The sequence below is a fragment of the Astatotilapia calliptera genome, chromosome 14 (genome assembly GCF_964374335.1).
Source record: "Astatotilapia calliptera chromosome 14, fAstCal68.1, whole genome shotgun sequence".
Lineage (NCBI taxonomy): Eukaryota > Metazoa > Chordata > Actinopteri > Cichliformes > Cichlidae > Astatotilapia > Astatotilapia calliptera.
Window position 1 is genome coordinate 6,358,413 of NC_137435.1, and position 17,389 is coordinate 6,375,801.

At 39.8% G+C, this 17,389-nt stretch overlaps 1 protein-coding gene across 1 annotated transcript in view; it reads right to left on the minus strand.

Moving 5' to 3' along the window:
• Positions 1-16,650, minus strand: part of ryr1b (ryanodine receptor 1b (skeletal)) — a 62,254-nt gene extending 45,604 nt beyond the window's left edge. Inside the window, exons 1-11 of the mRNA XM_080289082.1 lie at positions 16,603-16,650; positions 5,308-5,427; positions 5,102-5,203; positions 1,865-1,960; positions 1,690-1,768; positions 1,342-1,454; positions 1,157-1,256; positions 972-1,068; positions 800-874; positions 488-644; positions 203-367 (exon numbers count right to left, since the gene is read on the minus strand). Coding sequence (XP_080145208.1) covers positions 203-367; positions 488-644; positions 800-874; positions 972-1,068; positions 1,157-1,256; positions 1,342-1,454; positions 1,690-1,768; positions 1,865-1,960; positions 5,102-5,203; positions 5,308-5,427; positions 16,603-16,650 — 1,152 coding nt within the window. The remainder of the gene's footprint in view (positions 1-202; positions 368-487; positions 645-799; positions 875-971; positions 1,069-1,156; positions 1,257-1,341; positions 1,455-1,689; positions 1,769-1,864; positions 1,961-5,101; positions 5,204-5,307; positions 5,428-16,602) is intronic.
• Between the last annotated feature and the right edge of the window lie 739 nt (positions 16,651-17,389).

Below are 17,389 nucleotides of genomic sequence, written 5' to 3' on the forward strand. Positions count from 1 at the left end.
GTGTGCTGTTATCATCAAATTCAAAATGAGCTCATATTGTTCTTAAAATAACTAGACATTTGACATGTTTTCTGTGTTCTACTGTGAATGAAATATTTTTATATTTGCTAATTATCATGCTTTTATTTATCTTTTACACAGTGTGACAACTTTTTCAGAATTGGGTTTGTATCTCACTTTTATTCCCAGGATAGATCATTACCTTCCTTTTCATCATTCCCAAACGAGCAGCTTTAGCATCCAGGGCAGCATATGTGAGCCACAGGGCTGTAGACACATGCTGGACAAAGCACATGGACTCTCCATACTTAATCTCTGGAATGCCCATCCCCTCAACATCACGCTTCTGAGCCACCTCCACCTTCTCCTGCTCGGGGGGAGAAAAGGACAGTACGTGAGAAAAAAACTGAAGTCAATGAGAGAAGAAATCACGTATATTAACTATGACTATCCAAGTGCACTGAGAAATTCAAATTAAAATGTTGACCTTTGAAGCACGGAAGCAGAAAGCAGACAGTTTGGTGTTCGCCTTCTCGGGATCGACCACCAAGAGGCCCTTTTCCTCATCAAGACACAGGTACCGGCCCGTCGTGATGTGGCGAATACGAAAAGACTGTCCCCACTTCATGTGGCTACCACTCCAACTGCACAAAGTTAAAGAAAAAAACTATAAAGAAGCCAACTAAACTGTTTCATTCACTACTATATTTTGATTTTTGTTGCTCTTCCTTATTCTTACCTTACCCAGCAATTCAACCAACTAATGTGTGTCACATGACTCCCTTGAGGAGATAATCACCTGATTCTGAGGGGTTCCAGCCTCCACAGGGATCGAGCCTGACTGCACACAGTACCGCCTTCATAATGAGCCATCCTGTGGCAGAGTGGGCGCACACATACAGTATGTACATGGTATCACACTAACAAGAAGTTGTTCTACTAAGAGCAACTTAGCGTTCCTATATTCTCACCTGCGCTTTTCTTCTCCTTCCTCTGGTGTAGCGATGGCCAGACATTCGTCCATGTGGCCATGGAAAAGCCTGAGAACATGACCTCCTGTTAAATAACCTGTGTAAAGGAACAAACATCCATTCTGTGTTATGTTTATTTTTACGGGGACAGGGAAGAGACAGAGTTTTTTAAAGCAGGTTTGTACCCTCAGCTAGTTCACAGCCTGAACTAATTGGATTCATGTTCCAAAGAGTCTGCATGAAGGAAGCGTCCACCATGAGATCTCCACTGGCGTAGGACAGATGCTGGGGACAGAAGAGAAGAAGACGATTAAAAAAGACATACTGTGTATATGTTTCCATCATTGTGCAAAACAAGGAGCAGTCGTACCAGGTATCTCTCAGAGGACACACTGACAAGGATGAGGTCATCACCCACCCTGACCTTTTCACCTTCTGACCTTTGTTTAGAAGCTGGATGAATAGTCCACCAACATGCCTCACCTTCAACAAGAGTAAGAAAAAAACAGCTATTTCCAAAAATATAACAGATAACTTGTGTTTGGTAACAACATGCTGATACTGCACAATCACTGCTTATATCCTGTAGCCCAACAACAAAGTGGATATAAACTGCTGACTATTTTTGTCAGTAGCTTTCATGTTGGCAATAACAATAGCACCAGAGAATAATGAGCTAATACCAGGCCTAAAATGTATTCTGCTGCATTTCCCTTACCGGTGGAATCCTCTTGTAAGCCTACATCGAAGGCCAGCTTGTCCGTGAGGGACCGAGATGTAGTCAAACAGCTCAGGTACTGGAGAGATTTTTATAGAGGACATGACTCCAATTAGAGCATTTGAGGACATCTTATACAGGTTTACATTTATTTCTTGCTCATTTCTAGCCTTACCATGCCTGAGTGGTGGTGTCTCAAAAGGATGGCATGACCATACAGTAAAGTGCGGTGACCTCCACCCTGGGACGACTGAGGTGAGAAAAAAAAATACTTAACAGGCCAAATCAACACAAGTGACTGTATACTTTAACAAACACATTGACCTGATGGGGGGAAACAACGACACATTTTTAAAGGTTCAAAGGTCAGAAGAAAAGATTAGAGGCTGGTTGAAACTTTCAATAACTGAAAATGAATGTACTAAAGATCTTTAAGCTCTATTCAGTTAAGCCTGTCCTTTATATTGTCCATTATATGTAGCAACTTTTGTTGAATTCATTGATCCTGTATATGGTGCATAGACTTTTCAGTCAAAGTACACATCCTATTAGGATCAATAATATGTATCTTGTCTTTCAGATGTGTTCAATTTATGTAAACAATATGTCTAGTTTAGTCACAAGTTTATATTAACCAATAGTGACCTGCCCAATTTATTTATTTAAACCCTAATGTCAGTCACCATAGGTTATAGTCTCAAACACAAGCGCAACATTTAACATTTAGGGGTGCTGACAGGAAGATAAGACTAAACCTTTATTAAGGGTTTAGCACCCATAATCCACTGAGATGAGTTAGGGGCAGGTATGTCAAGTGTTAGAATGATGCTAACAGCTCTAAACTGCATTAGCATTAGCACGAGGCTTGGTTAGGACAGGTGTTGTGTTGGCGATTGTGTTGTGGGCCTTATCCCCAAGTGCGTGTGTTAAGAAGGAGCTAGGCCTGTCTGCAGCTCTGGGGTGTCCAATTTCTCCATCCATCCCTGACATATGTTGGTGGGAACCTCTGCTGGGCTGCATGCCATTCTATTCTCATCCTCTTGTTCATCAGTAGGGAAGCCTGGCTCTTCCACATCTTTCAACTCCTGTGAAGCAGGAACTGTCTAGACTAGTCATAATGCAGCTAATAAAAGGCTTGAAATAGTTTCTCTTAAAGCTAGCTTAAGATCATTGCCTCAGCTGTATCAGCTTTCATTCACCTGTCTTATCAAAGATTCAACACTGTTTTTTTTGATGTGCTAACTGATATTTTGATTGTATACTAATCAAAATGGCCCATTGTAGTTAAATTGTGAAAAGCATACTTAACTGGTAATCATCTGAAAATGAAAAAAAATACCAAAAACAACCAAAAGTTTCTCTTACAAAAACCTTCAAGGATCAGAATGCCTTGATAGTAAACCCAAGTGTGTACATTTATAGTGAATTAATCTTTTTTATCAATATGATAACATGTTGTGAATAAAAGGAGAACTGGGATGTGTTATAAAAATGGACCTGTTATGCTCATTTCCAGCTCTTCATTTTTATTGTTTGACTGCTAGAGTGGGCTCACACAGGGCTTTGGTTCAGCCCCTTTTCACCCACTGTTGTAGCTCCTCCACCTTTAAAGCCGCGCTCCCTTTAAGGCAGCTTTCTTCAGATTGTCTGGGTGGTTTTAACAGCATGTGGATGGGGCTTATGTGCTCTTTGCGAGAAGTGTCTGTTTGACATGACCATGTTAAGGATGTCTCCTCTTGCATCATACACATCTAAGTGTAGAAAAAACTCTGACAGACCAGATCCTGAGAATCCTGAGTGTTCTGTTTCCGGGGACTGTCTTTACATACGACCTTATTATTTGAATGTTTGGCCATGTTTAGTATGAGCATCCACAACTGAAGTATGAGGGGGGGAAAAAGAAAAGCATAACAGGTCAATTTTTAAGACTCACAAAGAACAATGATCTAAAACAAATGAGCAACATCAAGCAAGGTAAAATAATAATTATGATGAATGGGCTGCGTTTTGCACAAAATGCAAATGAGTGATGCCTTGTAGCTATGTCTCATATTGTGGGATAGATTGAAGTTTAATTATTAGAAAAAATGCTGTGCTCTATTCTTGCTTCAAAACTGTGGAAAAAAAATCTAATCTTTTCCTAAAACTTTACTTTTTTATGCTTAACAGTGCTGTTTTTAATAGCTCAGCACAGAGACAGTGGACTTGAACTCCACCAGCTGCTAAAAGCTATACACAGGTGTTCATGACAATCACCTACTTATGGTGAGAGCTTAACTGATACAAACCGAGATGTGTAAATGATACAGCACTACGTATTTCATTCACTAGGACACCCACTTGCCAACATGACAGGAACAAGGACAGTTGCCAGGTTGGTTGGGACACACATTACAGGAAATAACACACGTTAACAGACATACCCATTTGTCCAAATCGACTGCCTGCTTTGCAAAGAGCAAGAAGGGAAGGGGAGCGGGTATCAGATGGCAAGTAACAAAATCATAATAAAATAAACACCAAAAATAAGTCCATTGATGGTGGTTATGTAGGCTGAAGGAATTTGGTTCATAATATCTCCAACTGTGAACTTTTTAAATTCATTTTGAAAGCTCCATCTGTGATGGAGCAGAAAAATACCACCTACATATTAAGACAGGACTGGCACGCGCTACTAAACAGTCTGACCCACATAAACTGCAAATTTATTTCTCTCTGTCTAAAACAGAGACATGTCGAGGATCTCTCAGTCTCAGACTGGAAACAAAGTGTTCTGAACCAGGATGTTTTTAAGTACATACAGAACGATGTAGTCAACGGTTTCTTAATTCATATACTGTTAGAAACAGCCAACTTTGCAATAAGGTATAAGGTAAAAATTATTTATCCGTATTAATGTTAGCTGTTGTGCATCAAGTAAAACAGACTGGAAATTGTTAGAGGGTTGCTGCATCTATTTTGTTGTTAAACTTGGCTGGGTACTTCTTGTTGACATGGTGGAAATAGAGTCAATTTCATATGCAGACTTTCAAAAGTGTTGTCGTTTTTCTTGCCATATAGGTTTGGCAGTAGTGGGAGACGACACAGAAAAGTTATGCTCAACAACTGCACACAACAAATTGCAAACACAATGACGTTAGCAATTCCAGCTGAATGTGACAACTTTTGTCTGGTGACAGTAAGATGGACAGTGACAGAGGCAGTAAAATTGCATCCAGAATATACACATTTTTGCATTCAGAGAGACCTTAAAAATCTTCATAACTAAGTATATTTCTTTAGTGTGCCTTTCATCAGTCGCATTCCTTTTAGCACTCCATGAATCTCTTACATTTATGAATCACCCTCTCAATATATTTCTATATATCCTCTACTAGTTTCATTATTTTATTATTTTAGTTATGACCCCCACCTCGGTCATCTCCACGGTGTTGGCCAGCATCTCCTGCAGAGCACGGACTGAGAGAGACTGCTCCAGAATGAAGGAACATATGGCCAGGTCTGGGGGCACATTCTGCAAATGCATAAACAATAGAGAGGTAAATTAAAGTTGTTCAAAAAAACAAACAAGCAAGTGGATGCACAAGGGAAAGGGAGGAATGGGTAACAGAATCTCACCTGAGCGTTGGATGTGGTTTCAAGGAAGCAGAGACGGTTCCCGAAGCCCTCGCAGGAGAGACACAGTTTAATCTGTTCCTTCAGGACGGAGGCAGTGCACTGCAGAACTACCTGGTCATCCTGCACTCAGTAAACAAACAAACAAACTGTTATCGATATTTCTTATTCACTGTTCTTTTAATTTTAGGATGCATCATTTTACATGACTTATTCAACTACAGTTTTCTCTTACATGTTTGTTGCAGTTGTGCTTGCCAGGTTGTTTTTTTAGGTATTTCTTTTTTTATTAAAAACAATGTTTTCACTTGATATTGCAGGCATTCTGTTGTACAATGCTGACCTTTTATTGACTGAGCTGAAATTCTCTGCAAGAAGTGCAAAAAAGGAAAACTTGTCTACAGCACATTTCAAATAGACACTTGCTGTAGAGTACACAGTGACTGAAGTAAAAATGACTAGTACACTTAAAGAAAAACCCTCTGATTTAGTATGTTTTATGACTTTACCACTAATTAATCTGTTGCTTTAAGTAGATAATCTATCACAGCGAATGCTAAACCTGCAATAATTTAGTGCACTTTGAAGCTATGAAACTATTGCATGAATAAATAACAACTTTTCAAATCAATCTTAGTTTAAATCCATCACCACAACAATAACATGACTAAAATAGGTAGATCTTATGTACACATTGAGAAATTTGAATTGTGAATGTGTAAAGGATTAATTGGATATGAGCTTTCAGCAGAATTTAAACAGCTCCTTTTAGTGAGGTATGGCACAATATTTAGATGTGCCTCTATTCCATGGGCAGAATGCTAACAGTGAGTAATTTGTTTGCTCCTCGTCAATGCCTGGACGCTGCAGCGACTGTTGTAAATACAGCAATAAACACCCCCTCGCATGTGAACCTCACACCTGACACTCAAAATTCTCAGCTGTTTCTTCTACTCAGTCATTATGTAAGTGGCTCCATCATTTAACCTGAATACTATCCCCTCTACAGCTCTGGACGGATCCCTGACTTTTCTCCCCTCTCGTCTAACAAGTAATGTATCATTCTGTCTTCTCATTTCTTGAAGTGCTCGCTGTCTCACCCTGGTGATTCTGCAGCTGTAATGTGTCATGACTTACTGTTAGAAAAATAGCAGGGCCTTTGAAGCGAGGTCAAAGGCAGGAAAGGATTTTGCAGATCTATGTTTATAGCTTAGCATATAACAGGAAAATGGAAAACGATGCAGAGCTGTGACCTCATAACATCTACTCATCTCTTATGCCCAGAGGCCTCGAGTATTTCTTTGGCTGAAAAGTGACCCCTCTTCCTTTGGCTGAGCTATCATCTATCTCTCCCTCCTCAGCCTAGAAATGTCTTCTCTGTCCTTTCCTTGCTTTGCCTGCTCTGCACTTCAGAAAAGTGGAGCAATGTGTCCTCTCTCTTTCACTGCAGACATGAGCAACAGCACTCAATGCAAGTCAAGAGTTACTAAAACTGCACAGGGCTCGCACAGTTTTTTTTAACCTGACTTTTAAACCTCAGAAGTATCAGGAAACAAAATTGGATTTGGAAGATTTTTTTTTGTCTCCCTTGTGCAACAACAATATCTACCTACACAGCACCAAGCTGAGATTCAGACCAGTACCTGCACGCACTACAATGACATGCATCTTTATCGACTCAGTATACCTGTTCTAAAGCCAGCATTACAGAACGACAATAAGGCTACAAGGTCTAAACAGCTCTAAGTCAGGGTTAAACTGTCTAAAGCGATCATGTTTTGAGGCCAGTGCACAAATACTCAAACCTCATTAAGCAGATAGGGCTGACCTAATAAGAGTCTGAAAGACTAAAGTTACCAAGTGGTTTACTGTTGAGTGATCAGGTGGCAACCATACACACTGTATGTCCTACAATTATACAGCAGTCCTGCTCATTGGCTTCTAATCTATTTCAACAGCCGCTGCCCCACATGGTAGACAAACACAGCTTCTACCTCTGCAGTCATGATCTAAAAAAAAACAGGATTTTCTAGAGGACTGCAAGGACTAAAGTTTGTATAGAAAGAATACTTTTTTTGTTTTCTTTATCAGTTTTTCAATTTGTGTTATTTTTTGTGCGTTAGTATTTTGTGAACATGTTCTTGAAAGTGGTTAATGATGATTATTAGCTAATATTTGGGACTTTGGAACAGAATAAACACCAAAGCCCCGCCACACTGTGGAAAAGTCATTTGTGACACAGTGAAGATAAGAAACCAACTTTCCCCAACATTTATAATACTCCTAAGTCAAATGTATCAGCAGCTACAGGGCAGTGTCCTTCCAGAAGTCACACAGTGTGAATCACTTCCAATTTGACCACGTGAAAAGCTGACACACAAACCCACAGGCTTAGCTCACACAGTTATTAATAGAGGCAGCTTTAAGGATTTGGAAGATGTGCACCTGACAGTTAATTGTACACCAACCACAACTTCTGATTATTTGTTCATCTGTTGTGACCATATCTGATGGGACCAAGACAGCTAGGATTCACTGAGTGGAAGTCAGGATGTCATGATTATTACTCATCTGACCCACTGAACTTATACCTGAGCCACATAAAAACATAAAACACATTTAATGCCTCATGCAAATGCTGCTTGTAAGGCTACAGCCAAACCATGTTAGGACTTGGCAGCTGAAGTATCAGGATATGCAGGTTAAAAGGAGAAGTTAAGACAAACTGAACGAAAATAGTAGACAGACAAACAAACAAACCAACTAGTGAGCATTAATAGCACCAACAGAAGTATGTATTGCACCAGAGATTTACAGCCACAAGCACAGATAGTGAAAGCAGACACCTTTGTATATTCTCTAGGGCCCTCTAATGGTGCACATGCAGACAGAGGATAGCCAAGGATTCCCCAGAAAAGCAGGCATGGTGCCCGCGGCAGACAGGAAGTAAACAAGCAAACAGATGCAAAATGGTGAGTGATATTTGCTCCCTCTAATCCTTTCATGATCTCCTAAACTAAGAGATTAGCCACAATCAGGGAACCAGGTGTAATAGAACATCTGTGAACAAAGCTGGGAAAAATATTGCTGTGGCCGCGGCGGTGCGTCACTGTTTGGTTTGTTTGGTTTGTGGACAGTGACTGTTTATAGAGGATGTTCTTAAATTACAGCTGGGGCAACAGCATCTTTGACACACCGCAGGTCCCCAAGTGTAAGATATAGGCCTAGTTTATCTGGGATTTAACAGTTTATGGGTTATTTGGGACATCTTTACACCGGTATGTCCGATACAATGACGTCAACACTTGCAACAAAGTTACACTTCTAACTGCTGGTAAACTGACCATTTTCCACTAGCAGGTGATCAGCTTTAATTCAGCACAAAGGGACTGTGAGACAGGAACAAGTGGGTTTATAGACACGTTTATAAAAAAAACTTCTTTTTATACTGAATTCTAGTTATATATTTAGAAATTACACTCACACACTCATCCAACTGAGTCAAGTGGTTTCTCACATCAGAATCAGCAGCTCAGCAGCAACAAACTAGTTCTGTCTTTTATGCTACACAGCTACATCTATGCTACTGAAAACCTGTCCTTTAATCGAATCATTAGCAAACAGATAACATATTCATTCTTTCTTTATGGCTCTAGATTTCTGTCCAATGCTCCCATTTAACTGTGCTGATGCAGGACACCCCAGGCTATTGATTATATTCCTGTAGACATAAAAAGAGTGAGGGACAGCACATTACTCAATATGTGGGTGGAGGAGAGGAACAGTTCAATAAGCCAGAGGGGAGAATAGTGATGGGGTTTCCCTTTGAATACTGGGAGAGACCATGCAGGTGCACAATCAGCATCCTTCGTCACAGCTGTCTAACAGAGGGGTAGTAGAACTCACAGGGTTTTAAATTAAATTAAAGCTTCCAAACATCCTTCTCCTGTTCTCCCTGACTTTTATTGCACATTTCACTCAAAGTTTAAAGTTTCACTCTTTATTCTCATTCTTTTATACAAAGTTTCATACTTTGTACAATACTACAATGAAATTGTAGTAGTATTTTTACACATCGGTGCTAAAGAAACACATACTACTATTATATGTAGTATGTGTTACTATATATAAAATTATATATAAAATCAAATATTCAATATGTATATTTATATTCTGATGTATAAGCAGTTATGTCTTTAAACTCTTGAATTTAGACTTAAAAAAGGACGAAATCTTTATTTTTCCAATATCTTCTCAGGTCTGTGAAAGCTGAGGATGTGAAATCAATCATCGAGTCTGACAGCTGTGTTAGGCTGCATACAGTGCTCACCAGATAAAAACCCTATAATTTACCATAACACCTCTGAAACCATGTCATAGCATCAGTTGCACTTTTTTCTGGGATTAACTGTAAGTGGGTTAAAAAAATATTTAAGTGCATTTTTTGGAAGTATCTGGATTTATGGGATTCTTCTCCACAGCATAATATCATTAGGAGGCATCTGACCTAAACTCAATCTGCAGCATGTGAAACTGCAGCCCCAGACCTGCAAGCAGATTAATTAAGAACTTTCTTCAGCAGCAAGAATAAGAAAAACACTCTATTAACAGATGGTATAGCCCCCGCAGAGCCCTGATCTGAGTCATTGTGCACTTACATGAAGACACAGAACCAAATGAGAGTGGCCAAATCTACAGAAGAGCTGTGGCAAGTAATCCATTATGGTTTGGCTCATCCTACTTTGTACCTTCTTTGAAAAACTGTGTGAATTTTAGAAAAATTTTCAAATCTCAATTTGTCGTTAAACAGCTCAACAGAAGTTTCTTTTCTTTTTCTCTTACTGCTAATGGTACATATAACTCCTCTAACTATATTACGGTGTTAATACTTGTATGACACTCGATAGTGAAACGTCATAAACGTCATTCAACACTGATTGAAAAGATTCAGAGAAAGTCATGCACACATTACAATATCTACTTAAATGCGAAGCTTCTTTCCCTTTCAGTTAGCACCACATTAGAGCAAATTTAAATCCTCCCTAGGTGAATTGGAAATACCAAAAAATGTTTCCATCTGCTAAAGTGAGAGGCTTCCTCCTCTGAGCTGTTTTTTGTATTTGCAGCATTAGAGAAAAGCATATTGGCTGACAGTGGGATACTAAGCATTAAACCCATTTTTACACAACTGCAGAGTAAATATTACAGGTCAGAAGAGAAATGACAGGAAAAATAAGAAACTTCCTATTGATGCAGTGATCTAAGGAGTAATTACAATGCTGTAAATGTATGTGTCTGCTTTAGGTGAGATATCTAATGTGGAATGATGACTTGGTTTTGCAGATAGCTCATAAAGAATGAAAGTTAGCTGAGATAGGCAAAGAACAAAGGCAGGGAAGCTGTTATGCTACATTAAACTATTGCAGATAAATCTTTCATAATAGACGGGACGCAATGTTGTGAACATTAAGAGCTTTCTCTTTTATTCTTACTAATTTTCTCTAAGCTATTTGTTTCAATGTGCATTTCTCACCCGTTTTATTCTCTCTGTCCTTTCATCCCTTTCCTTCTTTCTCCGTTACCTCTACCAACCCTGCTCTGGGCCTTCCCCTTCCACTCCACTCCTATTTTAGTTGGCTGCACCTGTCACTATCCCATTCCCTCCTTCTGCTGACCAGCAGATACTTGGAGGTCTTACTTGAAGAAAGAGCCAAAAGAGATTCTCTTGCTCACAGGCAAGATACTGAACACATAGGAAACTAGCAGACATCTTCTGCTACTGAAGAACATAAAGAAGAAGGAAAACAAACCTAAACTAATGTTACAAAAAAGCAGTTTATATTAGAGCTACTGGAGATGTTAGTTTAGATGACAGGCAGTAATTAATCATTGCAAATTCTCTAAAAGCTTAGTGGGTTGCACATTTAGAAAACACAACTTAGCTAAAGCTGTGTTAACTCTCAAATCCAGTGCTCAGGAAGATCTAAGTTGAATTTTAAATAAAAGTTTTGAAAGCCCACACAGGCTTTATTTTCATCCAGGTTAGAAAAACAGCTACAAACTACCAGAAATGACGCTAAACTGCCTCTGCCCTTTGAAAGATGATAATCCTGACAGACATTAGCAAATGAATGGAAAGCAATTTTATATAAATCAGTTATTTTAGCTGGCCTAAATCCATGTTCCATTCTTCAAAAAAGTTCATTTGCTTTAAGTCTATGCAAAATATTTTGCTGATCAGCAAGCCAATGTAAGACAGATGTGAAATTTTGAAGTTACACGCAGCATTAAGAGTCACGGCACAGCAAGATGACAAGACAAGTGTTACATGTTAAAAATGAACATACAGCAAAATACCCAAAAATACAAGGACTGAAAAGACAAAAACACTAAACATTTGCACACCATGCTTCTATGTTCCATTCATTTCTATAAGATATTCAATGACAGAATTAATGTAATCTATCACAATGACACTGGTTCTACAATGTTTTCCTGTTAAAATGGGTTATGTTGTTAAACTGTGATACAGTGCTAGACAATGATGACGTAACAACTCATAAATGCAGATTCAGCTTTGATGTGTGCGTTATGAATACAGTCTCTAACAGCATGTGTCTGATTATTGAGTTTTATACCATGAACTAGAATATATCCATGACTGTATATGAAGTATTAGGAGTGTTCGGTTTATTTGTTTACCAGCTACAGAACAGTAGAAGACATTATTTTTGTTTTTTGGTTAAATACAGGCTGTATGATAACAACTGGAATGAGGCATAGCAATGCCAAAACAAGTTGTGTTTGCCTTAAGTTTGTAAGTATTTAACTCTTTACAGTTCCCCTCACTTCACTTTGTTTGGACTATTTAAGTGTAAACAAACACACACAAGCATAACAAGACAGTTGTGTCACTTTGCAACGCTTGTACAGAACCCCCCACACCCCTATGTCTGTCTCGTGCCCAAGAGCAAAGCGGACCACCTGTTTATTGTGTAAACTGCTGTGACCAAAGCAGGCAGAATGACAGGTGCTGGGTGTGTGTGTGTGTGTGTGTGTGTGTGTGTGTGTGTGTGTGTGTGTGTGTGTGTGTGTGTGTGAGAGAGAGCAGCTTTATATGTGTTGCTATTCCAATGTGGATGTGGTTATCTCCTAGGCTCAGCACTTCTAAAGCGGTGTTTTGCTTGCACTCTCCCTATCCCCATTACCCCGTCTGTCATCTGCTGTCAGTACAATATCTGCTGCTACTGTAGCTCACAGATGTGCTCAGTGTATGTGTGTGTGTTAGAAAAGAGAGAGAGATATCAAAAGAGAAGGGACACAGTCGTTCAGGGTGAAATATGGAGACTCCGTATCTCAGTACAGTTATACAGGAACACCATCAAACAAAATATGTATCAACAGTTTTGGCCTTCCTCAGTCAGCCTCATCTCATCTGCAGATGAGTAACCCCCCCCACCCCCCACCCCCACCCCCCCATGACCCTGGCTTGAATAAGCTGAGGAAAATAGATGGATGAATAAAAATGAAAATTGTAAAGATAAAAACAAAGGCCTTGATTTTATAGTTACAATCTATTGTTTTTTTCCCCAACAATATCTTTATTTTTATTTTTTTTTTTACATTTTAATGACTTACAAAACAATCTATTGTTTTAGAGGATTTCTTAACTCTCTCCTTTTACCCAGCAAAATACCAATTCAGTGTTCACTGCAAACATAATTCAACAGCCCATAGTGTTCTGGTTTAAAGGTGATATTCAGGCCTGTATTGACCGTAAATGTCATAACTGTCAAAACAATGTACAGTGTCTCTGTTCGCTTGATGCACAGAGAAAGACACCCATGTCTACACATGTACACATACCACTTCTCCCAAAGGATGCTGGCAAATAGGACACTGGCTCCTCTGGTTTCTCCCTCCTGAACGTGTGCACTTATAGTGGCACACTATAAAAAGAAACTGCTGTTATAGACTGGAACTCGACTGCCCCTTAAACTCGCTTGCTTGTGTGCTTTAAAATGGCAAATGTGGCATCGTGAAACAGTGACACAGCTTTTAGTTTCACCAACAGAGAAACAGCACCGCTGTCTGGGATCTTTCACGTTTATGTGAGACATCAGTGCAGGCTGTGGCTACCACTGAAGAGAAAAGAAAAGTCTGCTAGCTACTGCAAGTAAAGACAGTCTCTGCTCTGACAGTAAATGTGGGGGCTGAAGTGCTTGCACATTTTTTAGGGGGCAGGCTGAGTACGAGATACCTGTAGTTCACCGAAGGGCATCCACTTTGTTTGAGTGGAGACCGATTTTAAATAACCTGCTACTGCAGAGCAGGTGGAAAGGCTAAGCTCACTTCTGAATGTACAACTATTCAAGCCACACTGCGATCAGTCACCGCTGTATGAGTCACAGGCCAGGGCTGTATTACAAGAACACCATAAACCAGAACCAAATAGAGAAGGACTGCTGAGTAATCTATAAGTGGCTTTTCGTGATGTAAAAACAGTCACTGGAGATGTGCTGAAGTGTTCCCCGTGTCCCACACTGAACAGCATTTACAATTTAACGGATCTCATCTTGTCTTCTTTTCCTCCCTCACTATTAAACATCCCCCACCCCTAACCCCCAAATCACTAAATGCAGCACTAAATGCATTGCCTTACGCTAAAACTCCCACGGCTTTTCTTGTTACTTGGAGGATTCCCAGCAGGGGTGAAAAACAATAGAGTAACAGAGAAAATGATAAAAACAAAGGGACCAATGAGATTACAATGCTTTTTCTTTCAGCTGCTTTAATAAACAAACAACAAAAGGGTTCAGTGATTTCCACAGGGGAGTAGGGAAGTCCAAATTATGACTTGTAGTCCCAATGATGGACATGAGGGGGCATTTGAACTTTATAAAATTAGGACCTTGAATAAAAGAGAAAAAAACACCGGCAGTCAAGTTAACCGTAACTGCATATAACACATTACTTGTGAGTCCCAAAATTTTACTTCTATGACCTACAGGCGTTAGTAAGATATAACTTATGCTTTACTTGAACTAATATCTTAAACAGCTAGCTCATAACGAAAATAATTACCTGCATTTCTCTTAACTTTAAAGGTTGACTTTGCTCATTTGCCTGAAATTGTTTTACAGAAGTATTTTCTAGGTATAAGCCAAAACCCTGAGCTCAAAAGAAAGCCTTGACGTGCAGGCTATGAACCTTCATGTCTCATTACATAACGGCAAAAAGAGAACATTGGACATAGCTACAATCTGCTGCCCAGCTGGTCCAGGTGAGTTAAAACCTCCTCTGTGCTCTCTCTTCATTTTCTTCACACCTCCCACTTCCAACATAACCAAGGGAACTACCCCAACAGAGTGAGACAGCTGACTCACACAATGCCTCCCATGTATTTAAAAGAGTAATAACCAGAAACATTTGGTGGATGCTTTAATCCAAAGGCCTAACAGCGCCATGAGCACCAACATTTTTAGTACTGTATTCCTGCAAAAAATGTCGACAGAACCTCTGACCCTGACACTGTTAGTGTCAAAGATAAACCCATTGAAGTCCACAAGACATTAATAATTCAAAGAGAGCTACACTATTTATTTTTCTTTTGAAGTGTTGGTGTTCTATAGTTTCATCCTAACTGATCCTCTTGGACCAAATGACAAACCTGCTGAAGGCATTCAAAGTGTGGCTTGCAATTCATTTGTAAGTTTCTTAAGATAGAAAAAAACTTTTTTTTGAGACAGCAACAGCTGTACTCTGTAATTCTTGTGGTTATTGTGAGCTGGCTTCACAAGCTTGAAATGAATCCTGTCCATCAATAATTTGCTTTTGGTTGTTCTGTATGCCTCTGTCTACGCTCTTTTATACTTGTACTTGCACTTTGGTATTCACATCGAAACAGATTCAGTGTCACTTAGGTAAACATTTCAGCAATGATAGCAATTACACAAACTAGCAGAAACACATTTCACTGCAGTGTTTTTGTTAAAGCTGTTTGCAAAGGAAAACCAAGTGAAACACTTTGATAGCTCACACAAGCGTCTGGAAACAGTCTGCTCAAAAGTCAGTATTACTTTTCACTGACACATAATATATGTGTCAGTGAAAATAATATACGATATCTAAATGAATTTTTCGAAGGAATTATTACGTTTCACACAGGCAAAGATATAACGAGAAGAATTAACAATAGGTTCCCTGCACTGAGCATTAATTGGGAGTTCAGGAAACATATTTCATCTAATTTATGATTGTAGGGGTTGGAGTTTATCCCAGCTGACATAAAGTAAAAGGAAAGGGGTTGGGAAACATTTTGCCCAGATCTCTTGTAGGTCCTAATATAAGTTGGTAAGTTTTAGGTTGCAGTGATAGAAGCAGTGTGGATTCAAATAAAAAACAGTGATCAATACAGACATCTAGACCAGTTTCATTGAGTGTTTTCTCACATATTGTGGTTATAAAGACCTATTTTGCCTTCTCAGCTGGTGCAGATGGTTCTGGGGGGTCTTCTCCTACAGGTTTTAAACTGTGAAGTGGCTATCGCAACACTCTGTCTGTTTGCGTCACTAAGGAAGATGTATAGCTTTTGGGCAGCTGTCCCCTGCAAACTCTGGCTAGCTTGTTGCTCTGCCTTCTCACCCCACTCTGACAGGCTCTACTTTCCTTAGATATAAATAGATAACGATGCTAACAGATGCACCAGCCCCTGTCTATCTATCTGTGCTCACACACACATATGCACACATACTCTGTTACCACCTATTCTTAAATCTAGAAGATTATGAAGATAATTTAAAAGAGATTATGCAAGACAATATGCGGTGCATTGTGGAAAGATCTAAATATGACTGAGTAATGTATTTCTGAGCTCTTACGAAACTGAAATAATCAATTATTAGGTTTAAAGAGATCAACTAATAAGCAGGTCATGGCACAATGAGGGCGGCGTAAAAATAGTCAACTATATACAGAAGCGGGACTTGGCTCTGTGAACTGCAACTACAAAATCTGAGTTTTAAAAAATTCGATGCCAGGAGAGCAAAAGGGATACAAGTGAAGAAACCATTCGTCCAGGAAACACTGAAAGCGCCATGAAACTGATGATGGAATATGAGGACTGGTTGAAAGTTAAATCAAATGATTTTCCTACATAAAAAAAATAGTTTTGTTTCTCTTCTCACTTCTTTTCTTTAATAACTCGTGACTTCACTCTCCATCCACTAATCTCTAGAACTCGTCTACAAACAGATGGGCAGGTTAGTCCTTCACAATAGGAAAGTAAGTAGGACTTACCGTTCGCAGGAACTGAATCTCCTCCTCTCCCTCTCCCCCTTCTGCCATCTTTCACCGAGGGTTATTCGCAGCTCCTCAGGAGAAAACAGAAAACCCTTCAGTTTTCTCCCGTCAGGATTTGGCTTTGCTATGTCCCTCCCTCTTTTAGTTTCCTCGTTCCTGTACCCCTCTTTCTCTTTCGCACTCTGCCTCAGTGTCTCTCACTCTCCGTGCTAGTGTGTGTGGGTGTACTGGAGGACAGCATGCGTCCTGTGCTCTCACGGTGTTGTGAGAGAGTGACAAGGAGGCAAGGCTCTCCCCGGCTTCTCTCTCCTCTTTGGATCGTATCCCCAACAGCAGATGAGAGTAGGAGGGATGGAGGGTGGATGAGGGAGGGGCAGGCACCTTGTTACACATTTACACCGTTCACATCCAGCCGTGGCGCCATGTTTGTAGAAGTGGGCCACTCCTTCACACAGGCTGCCCCCCTCCATCACCCTCCCCTTCTTCCACATGTCTGAGGCTATAAAAGGAAAGAGGGGTGAGGACTAGCCTTTGGGGAGCGTGCAATAAGAGCACACAAAAGCACACCTCAGCTCTTCAAAGTGAGTAAGTTACTGTAGCTGTACTGGAGCACTGTAACAAAAAAATAATTTCCCCCAGGGATCAATAAAGTATTCTGATTCTGATAGCTGCTCTTCACAAGAAAACCATTTGGGATAAATTGTGTATCAGTATATTAACATCATACTAGATCTTCTGGGCCCAACATGAGCTATTTGGAAATTCAGATATCTGCATCACTTGA